Source organism: Aedes aegypti, chromosome 2 (assembly GCF_002204515.2).
Source record: "Aedes aegypti strain LVP_AGWG chromosome 2, AaegL5.0 Primary Assembly, whole genome shotgun sequence".
Classification (NCBI taxonomy): domain Eukaryota; kingdom Metazoa; phylum Arthropoda; class Insecta; order Diptera; family Culicidae; genus Aedes; species Aedes aegypti.
Genome location: NC_035108.1, coordinates 321444219 through 321466914, shown reverse-complemented (window position 1 = coordinate 321466914; position 22696 = coordinate 321444219). Strand labels below are relative to the sequence as shown.

The 22696-nt window shown below is 37.4% G+C and overlaps 1 protein-coding gene across 5 annotated transcripts in view; it reads right to left on the bottom strand.

Annotated features, from left to right (window-relative positions):
* Positions 1 to 20837, bottom strand: part of LOC5577114 (brefeldin A-inhibited guanine nucleotide-exchange protein 1) — a 32752-nt gene extending 11915 nt beyond the window's left edge. Inside the window, exons 1-2 of one of the 5 annotated variants that reach the window (XM_021845808.1) lie at positions 20558 to 20837; positions 9251 to 9681 (exon numbers count right to left, since the gene is read on the bottom strand). In XM_021845808.1, the coding sequence (XP_021701500.1) occupies positions 9251 to 9455 (205 nt within the window). In that variant the 5' untranslated portion in view covers positions 9456 to 9681; positions 20558 to 20837. The other 4 variants (XM_021845811.1, XM_021845807.1, XM_021845809.1 and 1 more) reach the window with 4 other exon arrangements.
* Between the last annotated feature and the right edge of the window lie 1859 nt (positions 20838 to 22696).

The window sequence follows — 22696 nt, the reverse complement described above, 5'->3', positions numbered from 1 at the left end:
AATGGCTGTAACTTTTTACCCGTTGAGTATTTTCTATTGAAATTTTGGGTGTAATTTGTTCAATATGAATTTGTTTACGGTGTGTAAGTTTCACTAGCAGATGTGCAATCGCTGTGAAGATGGAGTCAGAAGAATAGCAGCGCTATGAAGAAATTTTGCGCACGTTTTGCGAAAATCCGGATCGATCTCATCGTGTCATCAGAAGAAAGCTGGAAATGGTACATTCTACGATGTCTCGTGTTTTAAATTGGTACCACGAACGTTTGACCATCGATCGAAAAGTAAAAAGTGGAAAAAATGGATCTTTGTATAGTGTTAAGCATCACAAACGGATAGTTCAAGCTTTCAAGAGGAATTCCAACAGTTCAGTTCGAGGTGTGGCGAAGAAACTGAATATATCCAAAACTTTTGTGCAAGATGCGAAAAAACGTGAAGGACTACCTACGTACAAAGTCCAAAAGGCGCCTAATCGCGATGAACGACAGAATACGGTAAGTAAAAACACGTGCACGGAAGCTTCACACCCAGATGTTGACAAAACCACATTGCCTCGTTATGGATGATGAGACGTATGTAAAAGCAGACTTCCGGCAGCTTCCGGGGCTCCAGTTTTTCTCTACTGATTATAAATTCGATGTCCCTGAGGACGTTAGTAAGCAGAAGATGTCAAAGTTTGCCAAAAAATATATGATTTGGTAAGCAATTTGACGTGTGGAAAGCGAAGCATCCCATTCGTGACAACTGGAACGATCAATGGACAGGTTTACCTAAAGGAATGCCTCCAAAAGCGTCTACTTCATTTTCTGAGGTCACACGATGGTCCTACGATTTTCTGGCCGATTTGGCCTTGTGATATTACTCGAAAGAGTCTAGTACACGACACTGAAGACGGCCTTACAGTTGAGGTCGAAATACGCGTATCTGTCAAAGTAACACCACAAGCATTAAGGTATTACCGTATTTTAACTTTAATTCAACGAGTGCAATGCATCATTGCTTTTATTCTGCAATATGCGTACAGTAATGCTTTAATTCCATTTTATGAATGCAATGTAGCATTGTTTTATTGTAGCAATGAAATGTGCATTAATGGGTGATATACGGTCACCATTCAATGCTTCATTGCATCATCTTACTCAATGCTTCATCGCAACAAAAATGGCAAGATTTCATTGCTCTATTTATTGTGAATTTTTCCCTCGCTCAGGAAAATAGACTATAAAAATACTTAAATATTCCTAATGAAAATTCGCCACAAAAAATCTTGTTGAAATTCGTAGATTTGTTTTACAAGAAACCAGAATTTGAAAACAAAAAATAAGCAACAACCTGGAATTGAACCAAAAACCTTACGATTGATAGGCCCGTGCGTACACCACACGGCTATCGACGATTCAATGTTCCGAGATGCTGAAACGATACATAAAACGTGAAGATTTAGCCCTTACACAATGAAAACAAAACAAAATCTCAACAGCAAAAAAGCGACAGCCGTGGTAAACTTGCGGAAGTGCAACAGTCGTGTCCACTTACTTATTGCGCACTTCACCCCAAATTGGACTATCACAAAATTCGTAGAGTGCAAAAAAAGTGTGATAAGGGTTCACGCTTGCATGGGGTCATTAAAACGTATTCGGTACACTTGTTTTTTGAACCACAAGGAATAAGTGTACTACAAACACCATCATGATTCGACGTAATCCTGAGCTGCTTACACACTTTGAAGCAACTTACACACTTGGGACGGTCCATCTTGGAGTGAAATCGACAATATTTATCACTGGTAACGAAAGGGCGCTGCTTGAAGTTGCACAATTTTCCCAGCCAAGACATGCAGCATTCATGGTCCGGAGGATAGGCGCGGCGAGTCATTGAAAACATCACACAATTAATTTGGTTTTAAATCCCAGCGAAAGGAAGTAAACAAAATACACATATGAATCATACCTAAAAAAGCAACATCCAACGAACGAAAATATTTTTGTGTTTCTATTTTTGGTCCTTTCTTTCTTGCATTAAGTACACTTTGGCTAAAGCTTTTATACGATACAGACAGTAACTATACTTTAGCAATTGCCAACATAGAGCTAGGAAATGTAGCCGCATTCACACTTTAATAGCGCCCTTTTCCACTTTAATACTGCAATAATGATACATGTAATGCAGTATGACTTTATATGCCATATTTTATAGAAGCATATAAAGTGATATTGATGCAACTATATACAGTTGTATGGTTACTTGGGACGTCAACATTTTCCTCCCAGCCCCAAATTGACCTGCATTGAGACGCAGCCGGTGCCGGTATTGTTTGTTATAATAATGACAGCACCAGTATTTACACATTGAGGATGCTACTGATCTTGAGTAGCGTCTATTGATTCACTGTGTAAGTACAGCTGTTCTCGCAGTAACAGAGTAGCAACTTCGGGCAGTCAATCACGCTCATGCTCATGCTCAATTTAACAAACTTAATAATAAACTATTCAATTGACCATGACTGCCGTTCTACGCATATTTGTCCCGCAGTCCAAAAGGTTCACATAGAACATAGGACAAGTAGGCTTAGAAGGGCAGATGAGTATTTGAACAAACGTTGATACACAGGATAGGCTAGGTACGTAATGGTATCGATGGTTCTCTAATGATACCACCAGAAATTATCTCAGAGATTCCTGCTTCCTCCAGAGATAAATTCTTTCAGAGATTCTTCCAGAAGTTTTCAAGTATTCAAGAATCCATGCAGAAAATTGTGACGATTATTTCTCAACAAATGATTATAGAACGAGCTAGGGCGGTTCAAAGTTTAAAAATGTGTCATAATCCAATCTCCCATATCTTCCTAACCATAAAAATAGTTTTCCGTGAAATTTTCAGGTTTTCGTTGATGATTTCAAGGTGGCCCAAAGACAATGTAGGTTTACATGGAAATTACTGAGGTGAAACTTTGAAAAATGTTCCAAACACGTTAGTACTGTGTATAAGAACTATTGGTGACATTACTAGCATGTTACTGTATTATCTAGTAAAGAAGCTTTAATGAACTTTTAACATAATCCGTGGAAAATTAACTCTACAAATCTTTGGAGGAGTCTGATGCATTAGTACACCCTGGGCCTGGATGAAATGCTAGGAAATCGTTAGAAAACCCTCAACGAATTTATAGAGAAGTCATTGAGAATTTTTGTTGGGATATCTTGAAGATCTGCTGGATAGATAAATGAAGCAACCGATTGAAAATTTGGAATTTCTTATGGATGTTTTCTTGAAATAATTTTTGAAAAAATCTGTGAGAATTCCTCGAAGAATACGGGGGCAACTTTGGCAGCAACACCTGCATGAATGTTTTAACGAATAGGGTAACGGTTGTTTACATCGTTCCTAAATGCTAACAGTTGGCGTGTGTGGCAAAATGTACAGGCAAAACCTTTCGAACATTCAGTTTCCCTCACTGGCGACACTGATGTTTTTTTTCTGTTTCTGTTCGGGATGAACCACTGCGACCAGTTTTTTTTTTATCTTTTGTGGTATTCCCGTGTCCTTTGTTTAGTGCATGTCGTTCTACTCCATTACTATTGAGAAATAATGAAGCAGTCGTTTTTTTATACAAATATCATTCTTTACCATTTTGCATAGAGCCTCTTTAGAAAAAGATACCGCTATTTATACATTTTGGAGAAAACAGTTTGTCACCATTAAACTCTCAAAAGCGCGCCCCTAAATCAGGTTCGGCCACAAAGCTGGTTGAATGATACTGATTTTGACCATGCATCGGTACTCTAGCGTATCAAATTATTGCTTCTACTTATAAGGTTCAAAGTCGTTTTTAGAAACTGTGAACAGGTTTCATCCCATGAAACATTTAGATTTCTTGAAACAAAAAGCTTATTTTAGAAGTTAAGAGGTCTGCTGCTCCACTGATTCGGAATCGTTTCCCTCCTAGATATCGAAAGATAAACTCTTGAACTCGGAAAGAAATTGTCTAATGAGTTGACACCAACCTCAGATGCTGATTGAGCCATTTTTTCACTTCGACCTCCTCATTATCTAGTACAAATAGGTGGGTCTTAATGCCTTGTTACTCTCTTATACTCTTCCGACCCTAACTTATAAGTATTCACAAGAACAGGTACAACAAGAGTACAATTTGGTAGATCTTACCCCGTAACGCACCTCGAAAAGGCGATCTACCCGCGTTACGGGCACACACCGATGTTTGTATTCCATTCAATGATCGCGTTACGCTCGGTTCTCAAATTTCTCAAACTTCCAACACAAGCGCATGGAAGAATGGTAGACGAGAACTATCAAACCGTATGGAAAATTTTTGAAAACTCAAATTACTTGCAATTACGAAACTGGATCAAAAAAGTAGTGATTAGAAATCAAGCGTAATGTGGATAGTTAAGGACATATCCCCATGAGTACCAAAATGGCCTCTAATATGGCACCTTACTTCCCCCTTCGCTTTCCGCTCCCTCCTCCCACACTTCTCTCAGTGTTTTGGAGATTATTATTGATTCTTTGAAGTTACTAACCTTATTGTAAAGCGTTAACTGAATGCATTCCATAATATGTTTTTCACAAATCACCAGTTTTTAAATGCAAATACGTAGTTATTGCTGTGATTTGTGTTGTAAAATACCACGCACTTCCGAATCACTTCTTCTTCACGCACCGAGATATTGTTTGCTGGCTTTTCGGTGCCCGTTCTAAAACTCACTTTTAATCGTATTTCTACTCACCGTAGCAATTCAAAAATCTAATGCGATACTTGAAACACTTTGATTATTCACGCACGATGCTCCTGGGAGCAATAAATCACTTATATTGATCAATTTGTGCTCGAAAACAGCACCGGAACGCGAATTCACTGAGCCAACATTGTTTATGAATCGGATACGCCGCTCTCACTGATGGGAAGTGATGTCAGTTTTTATGTTTGGAATTAAAACTTTTTGGATATTCATACACTTGCTACAACCACGTATTTTACAATTTCTTAACACTCAAAAGGTGTACAATATCACAAGTGTTGCAAAACATTTTTATGCGTGAGAAAAACAACGTACGACGCAATTCAACAGCAAAAATAAATATAAGATATTATACAGTACAATTGACTGTAGAATTCAAATGCATACTGATGGCAACTTTCTCCGTCCGTGAGAAGCGAGAGAAGAGATGAGAAAACTGCCAGAAATAGAGCGCTGCATATGACGAGCCTAACCTCACTTATTTGACAGCTGCTGGTCCTGTTGTTTACGTTTCGGACTTAGTCGTTTTTTCCATCATTGTTTCATCTTCGCATTTCTATCACCAGCATGCTGATGGTGACGATTTTCCACGGTAGGAAGATAGAATAATACGATCCGTGGGTATCTGCAGTGGATTTGACCTCTCCTCGCAGCAAACTTTCACGAAATTAAGAATGATTCGAAAAAAGTACTAAGTCCAAACTGTAAACAGCAGGACCAGTACCTGTCAAAATTGATGCGTGACGTCACAGTGCAGTGGAGTATAGTAAACATCACACCCATGGTGTGAAAAATGCTTATAATTTTGGTCAAAAAACATATTTTCACTACCAAATGAAATAAATTGTGATTTTGAGTTTTTATGAAGTTGTTGATGAATTCATATCGACAAAAATATCTTTGTATGAAACGTGTGCAAGTAACACTACCTACATAATTTTGTTGGTGGAGGTATACATGAAACATGATGATTTATTTTTGGCCGACGCACATAGCATTGTGCTCCGCCTTGTTGGGTGGCTCGAGAGGGTGCTTTAGCGGGTGGCTCGAGTGGGTGGCAACATTATGTTTACGTGCTCAATGAACCTTCACCTTAACCTTTTGTGTTCAGTTTATCTTCGGTGATCAGGGATTGAATCCTGAGAAAATTGAGAGAATCTCTCACGCATCGCTCTCTGTAACTATCATAACATGCTGCACATTGTGAGAGACTGTTTATCGTATACTGCTACAACTTTGATCAGATTGGGGGGATAGTAGTGCATGATAAAACCCCTTTAAACATGCTCCAAGCCTGGGGGACACTATTGCTATTGGAAGTTCGTGGATTGTTTATCGTGCCATTAAAGAAAAACACCTATCCCCAACGGTAAACAAGCGAGAAAAATGGATTTTATCATCGCTCTCTCTTTGGGGCTCTCGCTCGCTGCTTCCATTTATCAGACTTGTTACACCTTGCGATACAATGACGATCGCGAACCGCAACAGATGGGATGTTTTTCTTTGCTTGCTTTGATCGTGCTTTATACTCAAAAGAGAGCGAATTCTGCAATGCTTGTCGGTGATGCTTCCTTTGTCTCAGAATTTCGTTTTACTACCACTGAAAAAGAGCTATCTATTGCCATTTCAGTTTTGAATATTGCCGTGATGTTGTAGAAACTCCATTATGATTACTAAGCGATTCTTCGATTTCTATCTATATTTTTTTTAGGAATTTCTCAAAGATCCCATGCAGCAATTTTCTTTTTTTTTGTATGGTATTCAGTTGGAGCTGCATGACAGCTTAACTTGTCAAGGCTGAACCCTCGGTCCCTCTACCAGGACCAATACTCAGACGGACTAGGGTATGGTGCCCACATGAACACTGTTTTTTTATTAGTATTGTGACGTGGTAGTTTTTTTTTTTTAAATACCCATATAAGCCATTTTATGAGACGTTTCGAATCATATGGTTTCCATTTGTTTACCAGATTTGAAAGTTTCTGGCGGGCCGATTTATTTACGTTTCTTCTAGCGCTACATTTGAAAGGAGCATATTCATCAATGGCGCTGGTGGCAATGAAACAAAGTTTTTGATTTTCGCATGTAGAATTTAAATCAGTGGGCAGGGAAGATATTTTTCATCTACGTTACCTGTAATTCATGTAAACCGGGTAGAAACATGCGCTGAAACAGACGGGGACGTCATCGCCAACAAAAATGTGACCAGCGCCATTCAGATATCATGCTAGTTTTTTGGACAACAACAATGAGCGGCCCGCCAGAAAACGTCACTAGAACGTCTCGTAAAATGGCTTATTCCCTTGCTTCTGAGAAAAGGAATGAAAATCAGCAGCTCCAACAGATTTTTTGAAATAGTAGTGTAGTAGTGTCATTACTAAAACTGTCTAGTCGAAATGGTTTTGAATAATAATTATTTGTCATTTAAGTGCTATTCTGATTACTCCTGTCTTTTACGTAAGATTAGAGTCTTAAATGTCAATTGTCGTCAAGTCTTAACAAAATTGGCTGTTTAGTAGTAGTTCTAGTTAATTTCAGGTCTTTACGTTCATATATCCTTAAAGAAAAAAGTCACTTTCCTTGTCTGATCAACAAATTCTCGAAACTACCAAGTGTACCCTAATGATCGATCTCAGTGTCTTACTTTCCATAGTCATTTTATAGTGAATACTTAAGAGTAAAGTTACCTTAGGCTTCTATTACAGTCTCCTACAAGATTCACTTTTCGGTGGCAAATGCAATGCTTCACAACGCCTACTTTCTACTTGTAAATTTTGCGAAAATGAAGCTGGAATCAGATTATTTATACCGTTGTTACAAAAGAGGTATTTCTTGTTATGGCAATGTAAAAACCATATTAAAATAAGATTGTCGCCACTTATTTCTACTCGGTAAATCTACTAGTAATTTTCCTCAGAGTAATATTCCCTACGTCGAATATGATAACGATGTGTCTAGCTAGCTAATAGTAAGAGTGGCTACGGATCATTCAGGTTAGCAAGAGGCAAACTGATCGTCACCGAATAGATTAATTATTTGAAATGGGCATCAATTCTATCAATTACGCAGAATGTCCGTTGGATCACATCCGAGATATTATTGCGTCTAAGCAATATAAACTATGACGCGCCTTTAAGCAAAAAATGCCAAAATGTGATACCACCACTACAGGTTACGCCTTTGGTTTCCATCATATGAGCTAATGGAGTATGCCCTCCCATCGCAGCAAGGTCGCATAACCAAGGGGAGGGAAAGATTCCATGCAGCAATTTTCGTAGGAATATCTACAGGAGTCCCTGAAGGTTTCTTTGTCAGAAAACCTGGAGGAATCGTTCGAAAAGCTTTATTGAAAAAAATAAGTTCTGAAATTCTTTTTTTCAAAATTCCTCCAAAAATATCTGGAGGTGTGATCTAAATATCGATTCAGCGACCTTATTCGAGTTGAGAGATTCAAACCAATAGCTTGTTCCGCAACCATTGGGGATATCCTCCATAGTGTTAATAATATAATAATATAATATGTGTAGTATAAAAAATCAGCATAATCATATAAACGCTGTGGGGCAATGAATCAATTGTCACTCAACACGCAGCAATAAAGACATTGTCACCTCCTATTATTGTTGCAACAATTTTATTCCACAACATGAGTTTATCATCACTTGAACAGTATATGACAAAGATCGATCACCACGTGCGCAGCGATTTTCTGGTCTTCGCATTGCAATTTTCGAGAACTTTCTCCGTCTTGGTAAACATTGACACATTATCAAACAGCATCCATAAAATAAATTTAGTTTTGTGTTTAAAATAACTGATTAATCGCGAGTTGAAAAGTTTGAAACAATGTTGCGTTCTGTGATTGTCATGACAATTTTGCTTTTGATTGTGTCTTTATCCGCAACAGTTGTGACAAACGGTTGTGAACGAGCTTGCTTTGTTGTTTGTTTTTCGTCTATTTTGATGCTAATTTGATTCACTGCTGTGGGGTATTTGGAAAAAAGCGTTTGAGCATTTCCACACTTATTAACTGAGAACTGAGATCTTTCTTCGTCATTCGACCTTTTATTGCATTTGTACGTGTGCCCTGGGAAATCGAGAAAATAAATTTCCATTACGAAAAGATCCTCTACCGGTGAGAATCGAACCCACGTCTCTCAACATAGATCCCTGTTACCAGCTTTAAAACATTACGTCGCAAATAACGCTGGATTATACGAGAGAAAAGAAAATGAAAATATGGTAAATGTACTGCACAAAATCGTGCGTCTGAATAATAGCCACTTCAAGTTCCAAACGTAGCCGAATGCCGAAAATCAATAAACCTCCTTTCAATTCTTCGATATTATGCGCCCCAGTTCCAATCTGTTGTGTGCCCTTCTTATCAATCACATGCCCCACTAGGTAACTCATTCCTCACTAGCAACAATATGGAGCAAGGTGTGATTAACAATGTTGCTGCCCATCTTCCCTCCGTGTTACCCCCAACTCACCTAACGCCGCATCGCAGGCACGCTTCAGCTGAGAATGGTGCGACCGCTTGATGTCTTTGTCGCCGAGGATCTTCTCCAGAGCCCGGACGATGAACATTTCCTTCGTTTTGGTGCTGATGGCGGCACTGCTGGTGCCACTGGCAATAATGCTGCTACTGCCACTGTTGCTGCTACTAATGTTAGAGCTGTTGGCTATCGTTGGCATAATTTTGCCCCCAAACTACCGATCCGAGCAGCAGCCACCAGATTCAAGTAGAACAGGGTTGGTGTCTCCCGCGCTCACCGGATGTGATGGGCGGAAGCGGAGAGGTAACTTCAAACCCCCACACTCTTCAGCAGCACTTTTACTACGCTTCGATTGCACTATTGTATAACAATTCACCAATTCACGTATCGTCTTCCCGTTCAAATGCACTGTTAGCCATTATTCACTGCGAAAAGGTACAATGACGTTGTTTTAAACATCCTACGCAGGGTGTAATGCACAGTAGGAATTATCTTGGGCTGAGTTCCGAATATACGAAATACTTCGTGGGGCCTTACAGATTTTTTTTCACTTCGAATTTGATTTAATTTGAACTGCTACCAATGTTATAAAAAGAATTGCACTACGTTCACAGGGCTGGTTGCGACTAAGCGTCTCAAAAATAGGAACTCTAGAGATCTCACGCTTGAAGAAAGATACCAAACAAAAACCAAGAAAAAGAAAGGAATCAGAAATTATAGTGTATACCTATAAGGATTTCTCAAAAGTATTTTTATAAGAATATTGCTGTGGGTTTTTTTTTCAATATTACAAATATGTGCTAAGACATTAAGTAAGGTACCGTGAGGCAAGTGGGTAATGGAATTCGCATAGTTGAGATTCTTCAAATTCTAGAGACTTTAAATTGAAACAAATGAGGTCGTGTATATTTTTTAGCATGACTCCCACCAAATATAAGCAGCATGCTGAAATTGATTTTTATGAAAAATTGAAGAAAAAAATACAGAAAAAGTTTTTGAAAAATGTCTCTTTACTTTTCACTTGCCCCAAAAGTGGGGCAAGTGAAAAGTTTACCGTTTTGAACAATAAATTCAAAAACAAACAGTTATATTCACGATTTCTATTAACTTTACATTTGTTAAGGCTTCCTAATGAACAAGAACAAACAAACAACTTGTAAACAAAGAAAATGTTATTCTTTTCATTTGAATTTTCTTCTGTTCAGTTATGTTAGTTGAAATGATTCGACAACATTATAACTGCAACATTTCCAATGTTAGTTCTTACATTATAGGACAGCAATTGCATTTCTGCTCTGTATAATTTCCACCGCTCGTTATTTGTTTTTGAGATAGTCGGATATGACGTCGGATAACTCTTCGGGAGAAACCAAACGGAATCCATCAATAACGTATTTAGAATCTTTTTTATGTGGATAGACCTATACCCCATTTTTATGTTTTGAACTAGCTTTACATAGACATTCCACGAGATTTTCGTGTATTCTCTAATATTGCAACCTTTCTGTCAACGTCTTCCTTCTAATTGGCTGCCCGAAGTAGACATAGTAATGTTGTAATGTTTGGCAACATCTTTTAGAGAAGTTCCATGATTTCTAATAGCTTTCAACGCTTGAGTATAGTGTTTCTTGAATTATCAGCACGATATGTTTTTCTATGATAATTGCGAACCATGTTTACTTATGGCTACTTAAAGAGAAAACATAAATTCAATCTCTAATGATAAACTTTTCACTTGCCCTACCTGATAAGAAAATTGACGGTGTTTAAATTTAGTTATTTTTAGGTCTTCGTCGAATTAATTCTGAAACTTTTTTTATTGCAGTTTGAAACTGTCACAGAGGACAACTAAGAAGTGGTGCAGGAAATTATTTTCCGCACCTTTTTTCCACTGAAAATATTAAAATAAGATTGTACGCCGCCAATTTGTTACGGAGTAACAGTTGACAGGTTAACAATTTTTCGCTCTATTATGCAATAATGGCTGAAAAATCTCAGAAATCTCTTGCCCGTCGTAATGTTCTCAATGGCCTCAAAGGTTTACGCATGAGTTCAAAACGTTAATTCACATATTCAGTAAAATATATCAATTGTTTTCACTTACCCCGTTTACCCACTTGCCCCACGGTACCTTATCACTGCTCGTATTACTAGATGAATGTTTTCAATCTTAATAATTCCCAAGAATAAACCCAGAAATTACTCCATAAATTCCACCATGATATTCGTGAACACCTATAAGATTATGTTATAAATTTCTCATAAAAGTCCTATACACTCCAGATTTTTTGTCTCTATTAACGAGACTTTTAGCCCTGGTCTAGTTCATCTCGGGACCAACGGCTTCACTTCCCATCCAAAGGAAGTCGTTAACTTTCAACGTCATGAATGACTATCTTGGGGATGGGATTCGATCCCAGGTCCTCGGCGTGAGAGACGTGTGTTCTAACCACTACACCAGGTCCGTCCTCTATTTCCTTCAGAAATTATTTCATTGATTCTTTCATCGCTCTAGAGTTTCATGCAAGATTTCATATTTAGGAATTTAAGGAGTAATTTTTCTAGAGATGCCTACAAATAATTTCTAATATTTCTTACAAAACGATCGTTCAGGATTTTCTTCAGAATTCAACTAGGATTTTTTTTAAAGATACTTTCAAGAAACAGTTGTTCAAGATATTTTCCAAACAAAATCCTCGAAATATTTTTTCAGGATTTTTTTTCGAGAGATGTGTTCCAAGGGGTTGCCATGGAATTTATTAAGAAATAATTAGAGTAATTTCTGAAAAAAAACAGAGGCACTTCTGTGCACTTTGTTCGTGCAGCCCTTCCCAAACTTGCTTTTCGCGACGCATCAGCTTGTTGCTGCTCTCTTGAAGGTAAACGAAAAAGTAAACCTCCCAAAGGTTGGGGTGCCGCGAAAACCAAGTGAGGGTCCTCGTGGTTTTCTCGAACAATTTAATCGCAAACTAATTTAGCCAATGCCAAAAGTTTGCATTAGGCATTATTTTTTTTCTTAAGGTTACCGAAAGTACTACATACACTCCCGTGCAAAAGTTTGGGTTCACCCCCTGAAAAACATACAAAAGTGTTCTGTCCATATCTCTGTGATTACACGTTCAATTGAAACTCTTAAAGCCGCATTCGAAAGGCAAAGAGTTATTCTTACTTCGTATGAATTTTTCCAAAAACATTTTTTGAATTTTGTATAACAAATGTTTACTTAAAATTGCTACATTTTTCAAAAAACACATTGAAAAATTTAATCTAATTTCCTCAGCATTGGATTGACCAAAATTTTAAATCAAAGTGTCATTAGAATCGTAATCTTATATTCTTTGAAGAGACTCCACGAAATTTTGGCGGAAAAATCTGGAAAGTATTCAAAATTAATCAAACAGTCAGTCAAGTCATCGTGCAAAAGTTTGGGTTCACCCCTCAGTATGATGCAAATCGTGCAAAAGTTTGGGTTCACCTGAGCCGCACGCACATCATTTTTGTCAATATCTCTGTCATTTTTCAACCGATTTCAATAGTTTAAAGCTTTTTTGAGCGCAAATAATGGCGCGTACATGATTGGTTTAAGATTTCACAGATTTAAGTAAGTTCTGGTGAACCCAAACTTTTGCACGATACGCTATACTGAGGGGTGAACCCAAACTTTTGCACGATGACTTGACTGACTGTTTCATTGATTTTGAATACTTTCCAGATTTTTCCGCCAAAATTTTGAGGGGTCTCTTCGAAGAATATAGAATTACGATTCTAATGACACTTTGATTTAAAATTTTGGTCGATACAATGCTGAGGAAATTAGATATGATTTTTCAGTGTGTTTTTTGAAAAATGTCACAACTTTAAGTAAAAATTTAGTAAACAAAATTCAAAAAATGTTTTTGGAAAAATACATACGAAGTAAGAATAACTCTTTGCCTTTCGAATGCGGCTTTAAGGCTTTCAATTGGACGTGTAATCACAGAGATATGGACTGAACACTTTTGCATGTTTTTAAGGGGGTGAACCCAAACTTATGCACGGGAGTGTAGCTTTCTTCAATAATTTCTCAAAAGATTTATACACCAGTTCTTCAGTACTTCAAAAGAATTCTACAATCCTCCAGGGATTGTTCTAGTAGTCTACTCCTAAATTTTTGTTCAGTAGTCAACTCAACGAATAATTTCTTCATGGATATCTCCTGAAATTACGCTACAGATTGATTTAGAAATTCCTTGAGATTTCTTTTTTTTATATTGTTACAGAAACTTTAAATTGTTCTATATTCTTACAGAAACATAAAATTGTCAAAAAAATAATTGGCGAAATCAATGAAAAATCCTTGGAGGAATACATCCTAACGTAATCTCTGATGAACTCGTACAATAAAGGATCATAGAGGAAATTCTGCAGGATTTCTCAATTTGTGGAAGACTAATGAAAAATAATACTGTGCATCCCTGATATAATTCGGACGGATTCCCAGGAAAAACTTGCGGAAAATAATTCTTCCGGATAATAAGTTGAAGCATTTCATAATGGAACCCTTAATGAATCGTTGATGGTGTTTTTTATTCGGTACTCGCCGCATCAATATAACGGCTACACCGTACATAAGATTTAGCATTGTGCTGTTCTGTTAAACGCGCAAGACTACGGTGGCGCAATCTATGCTTTTTATAGCGGTTGTTTTGGTTATTTCAATGATCCATTGAGATATAATGAAGAATTTACATGCGATGCATTTATATGGAAAAGACTGAATGGATTCGTCCGTGTTCGAACTACTGGAGAAACCTATAGATATATATCTACCTTCTTGAATCCTTCCAGAGTTCATTCCGAAGATGCCTCATGGAGGATTTCCAGTAATTCCTCTATGAAAATAAATTCATGCTGAAATGATTCCTGTGATTCCAACAATTTTGCCAAACATCACTTGGCTCTTAGCTCTTCTACAAATTTCTCTAGATTCCATCTAAAATTTCTTTAGCAATTCCTTTTGCGGATTCTTCAAGTTCGCCGATAGTTCCTAACGGTTCTCTGACAAATTGTACGGATTCTCCAATCTTCCGGTTGATTTCCTTCGGGGTTCAGTATTCGAGTACTTCTCCAGGAAAATCTAAAGGAGTTGGTGTGCATTCTGAAGTGGCAGGCACCATTGTTGCCTTAAAATAAAAGATCTCCAGCACTTATACACTGAGGGTGTCTGTTAGTCCCAAGCAATCATATGGTTGGTTCCTTGTGTAAGTGCAGCTGATATGGCGATACTGGAGTAGCAATCACGGGCGGCCAATCAAGCTCAAGTCTAAGCTTCACATGTATTTCTAACCATTCCTCTGGGCGTTTCTCTAGAAATTCGTTTTCCCAGGTGCATCGAAGCTGCACAGTTATAAGTTTCAGATTGAATAAGTTTTCTCTATATGGTGTGGCTTCGATTAATATTCACGTTTAAAAGATTCCTCCTAGATTTCCTTCAAAAACATTTCTTGATTCGTTTTGTATATTTTCATAGATGATGTCTCAAAGATATCAGGGCTGTTATAGTGACTGACCGTCTTAGAAATAAAAACAAGAGATATATTACCTGAAAAACAACAAACAAAAAGAAAGCTTGCAAGAATCACGACATGAGAGTTTAATTTCTCATTTGAACAGACATTTCTATGATAATAGTTTTAAGTCTTTTTATTTGGAATTCCTCGTAAAGTTACGACAAGTAGGGTAACCAATATATTTTGGAAAATGTGTTTACTTTATCTGAAATTAATTGATTTTAATCGGTTCATCCATGCAACCGTTACAACACGTTACACACAGAAATTGAGCCATCAGAAATTTTTCAAACCTAAACAAAAACTTTTTTTTTTAACTAAAAGCGTAGAATTTCTTCTGTTTTCCATTGTCAATCGATTGATTAGACTATGGGGAGAGCATATAGGCCTATTCACATGACGTCTCAAATCAGCTGATCGGGAAGCACTTTGACAGTTCTTCTATGAAACTGACAGGCTCGTGTTAGCACCGGTCCTTCACCGATGTAAACAAATGCATAGACGGATCTGTCACATGAAAAGGCCTATTATACAACAAGTATCGTGGACTTTGTCGCCAAACGATAAAAAATGCCGGGTGTCCAAAATATATACTTTGAGGGTCCAAAATGTATTGGTGTGACCAAAATAATGAAAAACAATGCTTCACAATTAAATTATTTCCGATGTTTTTTAGATCCTACATGACCTCATGGGCATTTTGGCAAATTTTTTGACTTTGTTACGCTGTTCAATTAAATAATTGGGAAAAACAACTAAAATCATTTCTTTAGGGGGACCAAATAACGACCGTTACGCTATAGCTGCTAGTTTAGCTGTAGTTTTCTTTCACAGATTACTCCAAAGATCTTTTCAGGAGTTATATTAATGATTTTCACGAATTTTCTAAGATATTCTTCCAAGGGCTTCTTTTAAAGCCGTTCGCCCCGAATGAGTATTTTGTGAGTGCAGCGCCTAGCCGCAGCCTGCTGAGTTGCGTGATGCACGAAAGGACATCGTATGATGCACAAGGATGGAAATAAATCGCCTCTAGCGACTAACAACATAGTATTCGAATGGTCCAAGATGGCCGTCGCTCTTGCAGAAGTATGATTTGAACAGCTCATCACGCGAGCATAGTAAGGATATATGGTACATCCGATGCACTGTTTGTCGCGGGACAAATCGTTTGTCGGATATTGTAACAAGTCGCGATTAACATGAATCAGAACGCATCCACGGCCTATTTTTTCGCCCAAACCATACCCGATTGATTTTCGGATCTAAAATGACATACCAGAAGGCAGATCGCGGAATAAAAGCGTAAAAATCCTCCAAAAGTTATGACTTTGCTTTGCGAACAATTGATCGTTGACACACACGCCGAGCGATTCATTTTTCGATGAGCGGAGTTTGTTGATATGACTTGACGACTAATGGTTTATCGTTGTTGCTATGCTCGCATGATAAAGAACAACCGCGATGCATCATTGATTTTGTCATGATCACTAGATTTCCATCCTTGAATTGATGCAACCAGCCGAGGATTTTACTACCCGTGATTGGAAGACATCTTTGTTCGCCGTGCTTCCATCGAGTCAAGACGTGTCGTGGCAAATTTTAAGCAAACTGAATTTGATTAAACTAAAGACATGTAAATAGATCTTTGAAACGTTAAAGAAAGTTTTTTCATCCGGTCTCGGTTCCCTGGTTAAGTGGTTGTCTCGGAGATTCATCGGTTCGCCTATGTCGAAGTTTTAAAAACAACTGTCCACTCTCGTGCAGCTTCGTTTTAGATATCTTCATGAATACAATTCTGATTTTTATAAGGGTCAGGAATCCATCCGAAGATTGTTTCGTTTTTCAAGGAAGTTCAAAGTTCTCCAAAAAATTATCCATTGATTTTCCTAAGACTTTGTGGAACATTTCCGTTTAGAGCATCTTCAAGATTTCAACATTTTTTTCAGAAATTCCTCCTTTTTTAAATTTGTCAATGAAGTCATGATAGAATTTTTCCTATCATTCATTTAGAGATGTCTCCAAGGAATTTTTCATATTTATCCCTGATGAAACCTGTGTTAGTTCTATGCATTGATGAATTCTAACGATGATCTCTAAAAGAACTCCTGTCCTGGATTCTTGATTAAATTCTTTCCACAGACTGTAACTGTAATAATTTCTGTAATATATAACTATGAATGAAATTGTGAAGATTCCAGAAATGAGGATTGTAAAATTATTCCAGAAATGTTTGAACCTTTGCAATAGTATGTTGATGAAATTCTGAGAAAAATTTCTGGGGAATGAACTTGTTAAAAAAGTTAATGAGGAATACCAGGTTAAATTTATAGAGATTGGGAAAGTTTACTATAGATTTCATCGAATAATGCCTGAAGGAATTATTGGAGCAATTCCTGCGAGTAATCATAGATATTTTTTGAAATAATCCTTTTGGAAATGCCTGAAAAAAATCTGCCTATGAATAATTGTATATTTTCTTTGGGAAAATTTCGAAACGAGTTTTTTTTTTCAAAAATTCACCTATAAATTAAACCTTTGTGAAAGAACTCCTGTATCATCTGTGGAAAATCTCTTAGAAGTAACAACTGGAAAAATCACTGAAATAATCAGTGAAATAATATTTGGAGGAAATCCTGGGATAATCGCTAGGATTTTCTGAACCAAATTCTGAAGAAATTCCTCTAAGAATCCTTTGAGAATTCGATTGTAGCGTCCTTGAAGGAGAAATCACTAGAATTCCTGAAACATTCCTCGAGATCTGAGAAAAACATTATTAAGAACTTGTGGAAAAATAATAGTCTATGAAGGCTTCTCTGAAACCTCTAGAATTTTGCTCCAGGATTCACGGCGAGCAGGTTATTGTCTGTTTCATGGACAACAAAACGTGCCGCCAACTTCCAAACCAACCGACAAAATCGTCGCTAGCAAACGAATCAAAGGAGGTGCTTTGCCGTTGTGTTAGTAGGACTGGTGAAACGTCAAATTCGCGGTGCTGGTTGGCTGGCGACGATTACAAATTGTCGCGTCCGATAAGGTGCGAAATGTACAATACTTAGAACAAAAAAAAAAACTTTAAAGACCATTTTGATTAAAATAGTTAAACAGACTCTGAAAAGATGTGTGCAAAAAGATTCCTAAAGCTTTTTTTTCATATGCTCATGAACAATACCCAACTGGGACTGAAAACTGTGCTTGCCTTTACCAATATAGCAAACTTAAATTCTACATAATTGTCTAAACACGTGTTATTTCTTTTTTTAATTCGTTTATTTGAAGGCTCACTCGCCGTACCCAGCTTAACAGAGACCATTTCTATTCAGATCAGAGATCAGATAATGTATTATGCTTATTATATAAAAATGACTAAAAAATTGAACGACAGAGCACCGCAAGTTACGATGATTTTGTGTCACAAAAAGGACATATTCTACCATGTATTACTAAATCAAAATTATTTCCCTGATTGTGGTTGAAATTCCCTGAGAATTCCAAATTTTTACTGGTAGTAGACACCCTGGTATGTTTTGGATTTTTTTTTTTCAAGTATTCCTTCAAGGATTCAAGGATTAAGGAATTCTGCTAGTGATTCTTGTTGAATTTTCTCAAGTGATTCGTTCACTCCAGGAACTCCTCCAGTGATTCCCCTGAGTATTTTTCCACGTATTGCTTAATGCGTTGCTCCTGGTATTGATTAAAAAAATGCCACGATTTTCTTGTAAGGAATGCTCTTAAGATTCATCCATTCCTTGCTACTTACGGTAATGCTATTGTGAGCTGGAATTTCTTCTGGTAATCCTTTTGGAGTTCTGAGTTTCCTTAAGTTCCTTAAGTTCTTCTGAGCAAGGAATTCTTTAGTAGATTTCTCAAATTCTTTAAAGGTTTCATCGGTGTCTTCGGTCAGAGTTCTTCCAGCGGATTCTGCAAAAACTTCTCCTAAGATTCTAAAATTCCTTCAAAGAATTTTCTCCAGTAGACTGTGTCATTTCTGCATTTCTGTATGAACTTTACTAGTGCTTTCCAACGAAACTATTTCTAGAATTTATCCCAAAACCATTTAAGGTGAATCCCCCAAGGAAACTCTCAACAGTTTCTAGCTAGAATTACTCAAGCATTTTCATTCAGAACGTTCAGCAACGGCAAGATGATTTTTTCACTCTCTGCAGGAAGGAATAAGATGAGTCCCTTCTAAGAGAACTCTTAAATGAATTCTGACAGGGATTTTTGACCAGCAATTTCTTCAAGAATTCTTGCAGGGTTTTTTTTCCTCATATTTACTTGAAAGGCACTCTGTGTTCGTGGCCACCACTGTGCCGGTATCATAGTTCATCTGTAGCTACTTTACCGATACAGATCTATTTTTTACTAATCTCTATTTATATCTACTTTCACTCTCTTCTACTCTCACACCGAGCAGGTAGGAGAGTGCTCTTTTGGTGGCTGGACGGGTTTTTTTTGTAGAGGGGCTGGGAGTCGAACCTTCCGCTTATGAGGCGAAAGCGTAACCTCAAGGTTACGGACCCCCTAATCTTGCAGGGTTTGTGGAAAAGATTTCTTGAAATATTTTTGTGGGGATTCCAGAAAAAAATATTTAGGAATTCATACATGTTTTAATTTGTACACATATGTATTATACTGCACACAACAGGCATATTTATAAATCTTTTAGATTGCCAGAAAACGGGTTGTTTTCTAATCCTGAGGTTAAAAATCTCGATAATAAAGATAAGGACGCATACAATTTTTTTACCCACATTAGTTAATGTTATTCTAATTCGATTTAACTCTAAATCCCAAGCATAAAAATTTGAATATATTTTTTGTTTTATTATTTTGCTTAGTTTTTGTGTAAATCTCGACTATAGTTTTGTTCTGTACCTTGGACCGTTCTGGACAAACATGAAAAAAGGGCAATTTTCTATGCAATCAATTTTTATTTTTATTGGAAAATGGAAAAATATGCGTATTTCAATACGTTGTATTCAATCAGAATGAAAGATGTTATTTTTTTACATTACTTTTGAATTGATTCTCATTCGATTTTTGTCATGAAATATGATGAAATATGAAAATATGTTTTAATCTATTATGCACTTTTATCATGTTTGTCTATTGTTTACGATCCCGGCTTAGTGACATTTCGTGACAGCAGGATCTCGACTTGGTTTTTCCCTTCCAGGTTTTGACTAACTTTGAATATTTTTAAATACATCTTTAAAAATGATTCATAAAATTTGCTACCACCTCATCGATTTTTGTGTATATACGGCCTGAGGTCTACTGAAAATGCCTGTAGATCGTCGCAGTTGTTTGAAATCGTTTCGGTGTCTTCTGCGCGATCATTCTTTGAACAACCAAGAATACAAGGACACTAAAACAATTTGAAGTAACTGGCGCCGCACATAATAGTAACCAAATCTTCAAAAAGATACCTGCTACCAGCCCTGCGTTTATTGCAAATACTTCTTTTCTTATGCGAAACCCGCATTCAACTTTGATAGCACTTCTTAAGCCAAATTCATAAACCGATGACTGATCCGTCAGTATTTCACACGCATAATTCCCACTGTGCAGTCGTCGCCTTAAATCTGGGCCAACATCGTCGAAAGGGAAACGACTCCCGAAGCAATATCCGCAAGCACTGACACCCTTCTGATGGGAGTCACAAGTAGGTGGCCAGGCCGCAGGCAGCTCTTTTGGGGGACTGTTTATTGGACGACGATGATGGAGCAACGCAGGTGGGGCAACACTGAACTGATGACGGCTGATGATTGTAAATGATGAAAGCTGGAAAATTCTCACTCGCGACGGAATCTTACTTGGAACATTATTCACCGGAAAAACGCCCGTAATTCACACGCCACGGCGATATTTCACTCTTCTCGCGCGAATTGTACGTCCCGCTACCGAAGGTGCACACTTTGGACGCAATGAAACGCGGTTTAATTGCAAAAATATGAATTTTTGTCTCGTCAGAGATAATTTTCACTGTCGTTCTTTTTCTTTACTTTTTTCCACTTTGATTAGGTGGGCACGTAACGAGAAAAGTGTCAAAATGATGACAGCGGGTGATGCAGTTTTTAGTACAGAATTGCATCGGGTCGGGCCCGCGATTTTATAGGGCAGTGCGGGGATGTGCGGAGTACTTGTTTACTTAGACCAAATCAATACAGTACCAGAACAACGGCCTAACTGACAAATGTAAACAAATTGAGTTTTATTCACCTAACAGTTTATTTGATAAATTACAATCATATAATGTACATCTGTTTCTTAAAAATAACGTTTTTCACGAAATAAGTGAGAAAAACATAAAGGCGCATTTGATATTTTCCTTCGATACGAACTCTGATGTCAATTTCGCCCATCTTCCCCCCCTGCGGTAACCGGGCGCTTTTGCGATTGAGTGTGACAGCAGGGCGCATTTAAAACTGAGTGTGCAGAAGGTCGATAGTGAAGAAGGTTCGTGTGAAAGAGCGTAGCAAAACGGCGAAGCTGATGATAGGTAAACTAGAAGGACGAGGTCAAAAGGCGCAATCGCTGCTGTCAAACTGAAGAAGACGAAAAACCGAGGGGCGCAACAATCCTCAATTTTGATGAATGGCGCATGATGCTTTTTTATTTATTTTAACATGTTGTTTATAATATGAAAATAAATCAAATGGTTTGTTACAAAAGTAATATTGTAATGGATCATACAAAAATGCATCATGCGATTAAACCGATCGGAAACATAATATAGAATTGAAATTATATCCGTTGAACTTCAAACCAATTTTACTGACAAAGTATTAGTGTTCACATTCGCCCTAATTCTGACTCTGTATTGAAATATAACTTCATTTCAACCAAAATTTGCACAAACAAACCTCTAGTTTATTTTAATATAATACGTTATTTTAAACAACCTAGAATTTCAAGTTGTTTTTTTTTGAGCGCTTCTTGGTTTAAATTCAACAAAAATCTTGTTTGAAACAATAAAAACATGGTTTTTGCGTTTGACAGCTCTTCAAACAACCAAATACATTGATTATTTTTATCTATAAATATTAGTTTGACTTTACCAAACTTTAGATTAAATCGAGACGATAGATAAAGCGTGCAAATGAGCAACTGTTTTAGCCCCACACAATGAAAACAAAACAAAATCTCAACAGCAAAAAATCTACAGCTGCGGTAAACTTGTAAGTGCAGTCGTGTCCACCAACTTATTGCGCACTTCACCCCAAATTGGACTATTGCAAAATTTGAAGAGTGCAGAAAAAGTGTGATAAAGTGCACACTTGCAACGGATCATCTCAACGTACTTGATGCACTTGTAATTTGTCTTTGGCTGTACGGTTACTTGGGTTGCTTCTGATACTGCTACTGATACGCCACCTCGCTGGTCCTCCCGGAACACGAATTCCCGAATCAGATCTATTGCGGGAGGGGGAATAAATATTATTAAAAAAAAAAACAGCAGCAATTAAATATTGTTCCTATTTTTACTTACCTCAAATGAGTAGGAATTAAAGACGGTGACTGTTTCAGCGAGAAACATCCGAACTGATAAACAAACATTTGTCAAACCAGATTTGGAACAGCACAAATCTTGGTCCAAATCCGACCAAGAATAGAACACGCAGCTGTTCCAAAAAATAGACCAAAAAACTGGTATAAAATAAAATTGGAACCAGAGTGGATCTAGATAAGAGTGGCGTCAATATCAAAATTGGAACAGCGGCGAACTGTCATTTCCATACAAATCCGCGTTCCAATCGAGCAGGAGACCTGTCAAAACTGGAACATGACGTCACTCTTGTTTACAGGCACTCTATTGGAACATTATTTGCAGCACCGGTGCAAGCTCCAATTTTGAACGTGGTCCAAAAATTTGGAACCAACGCGTGAT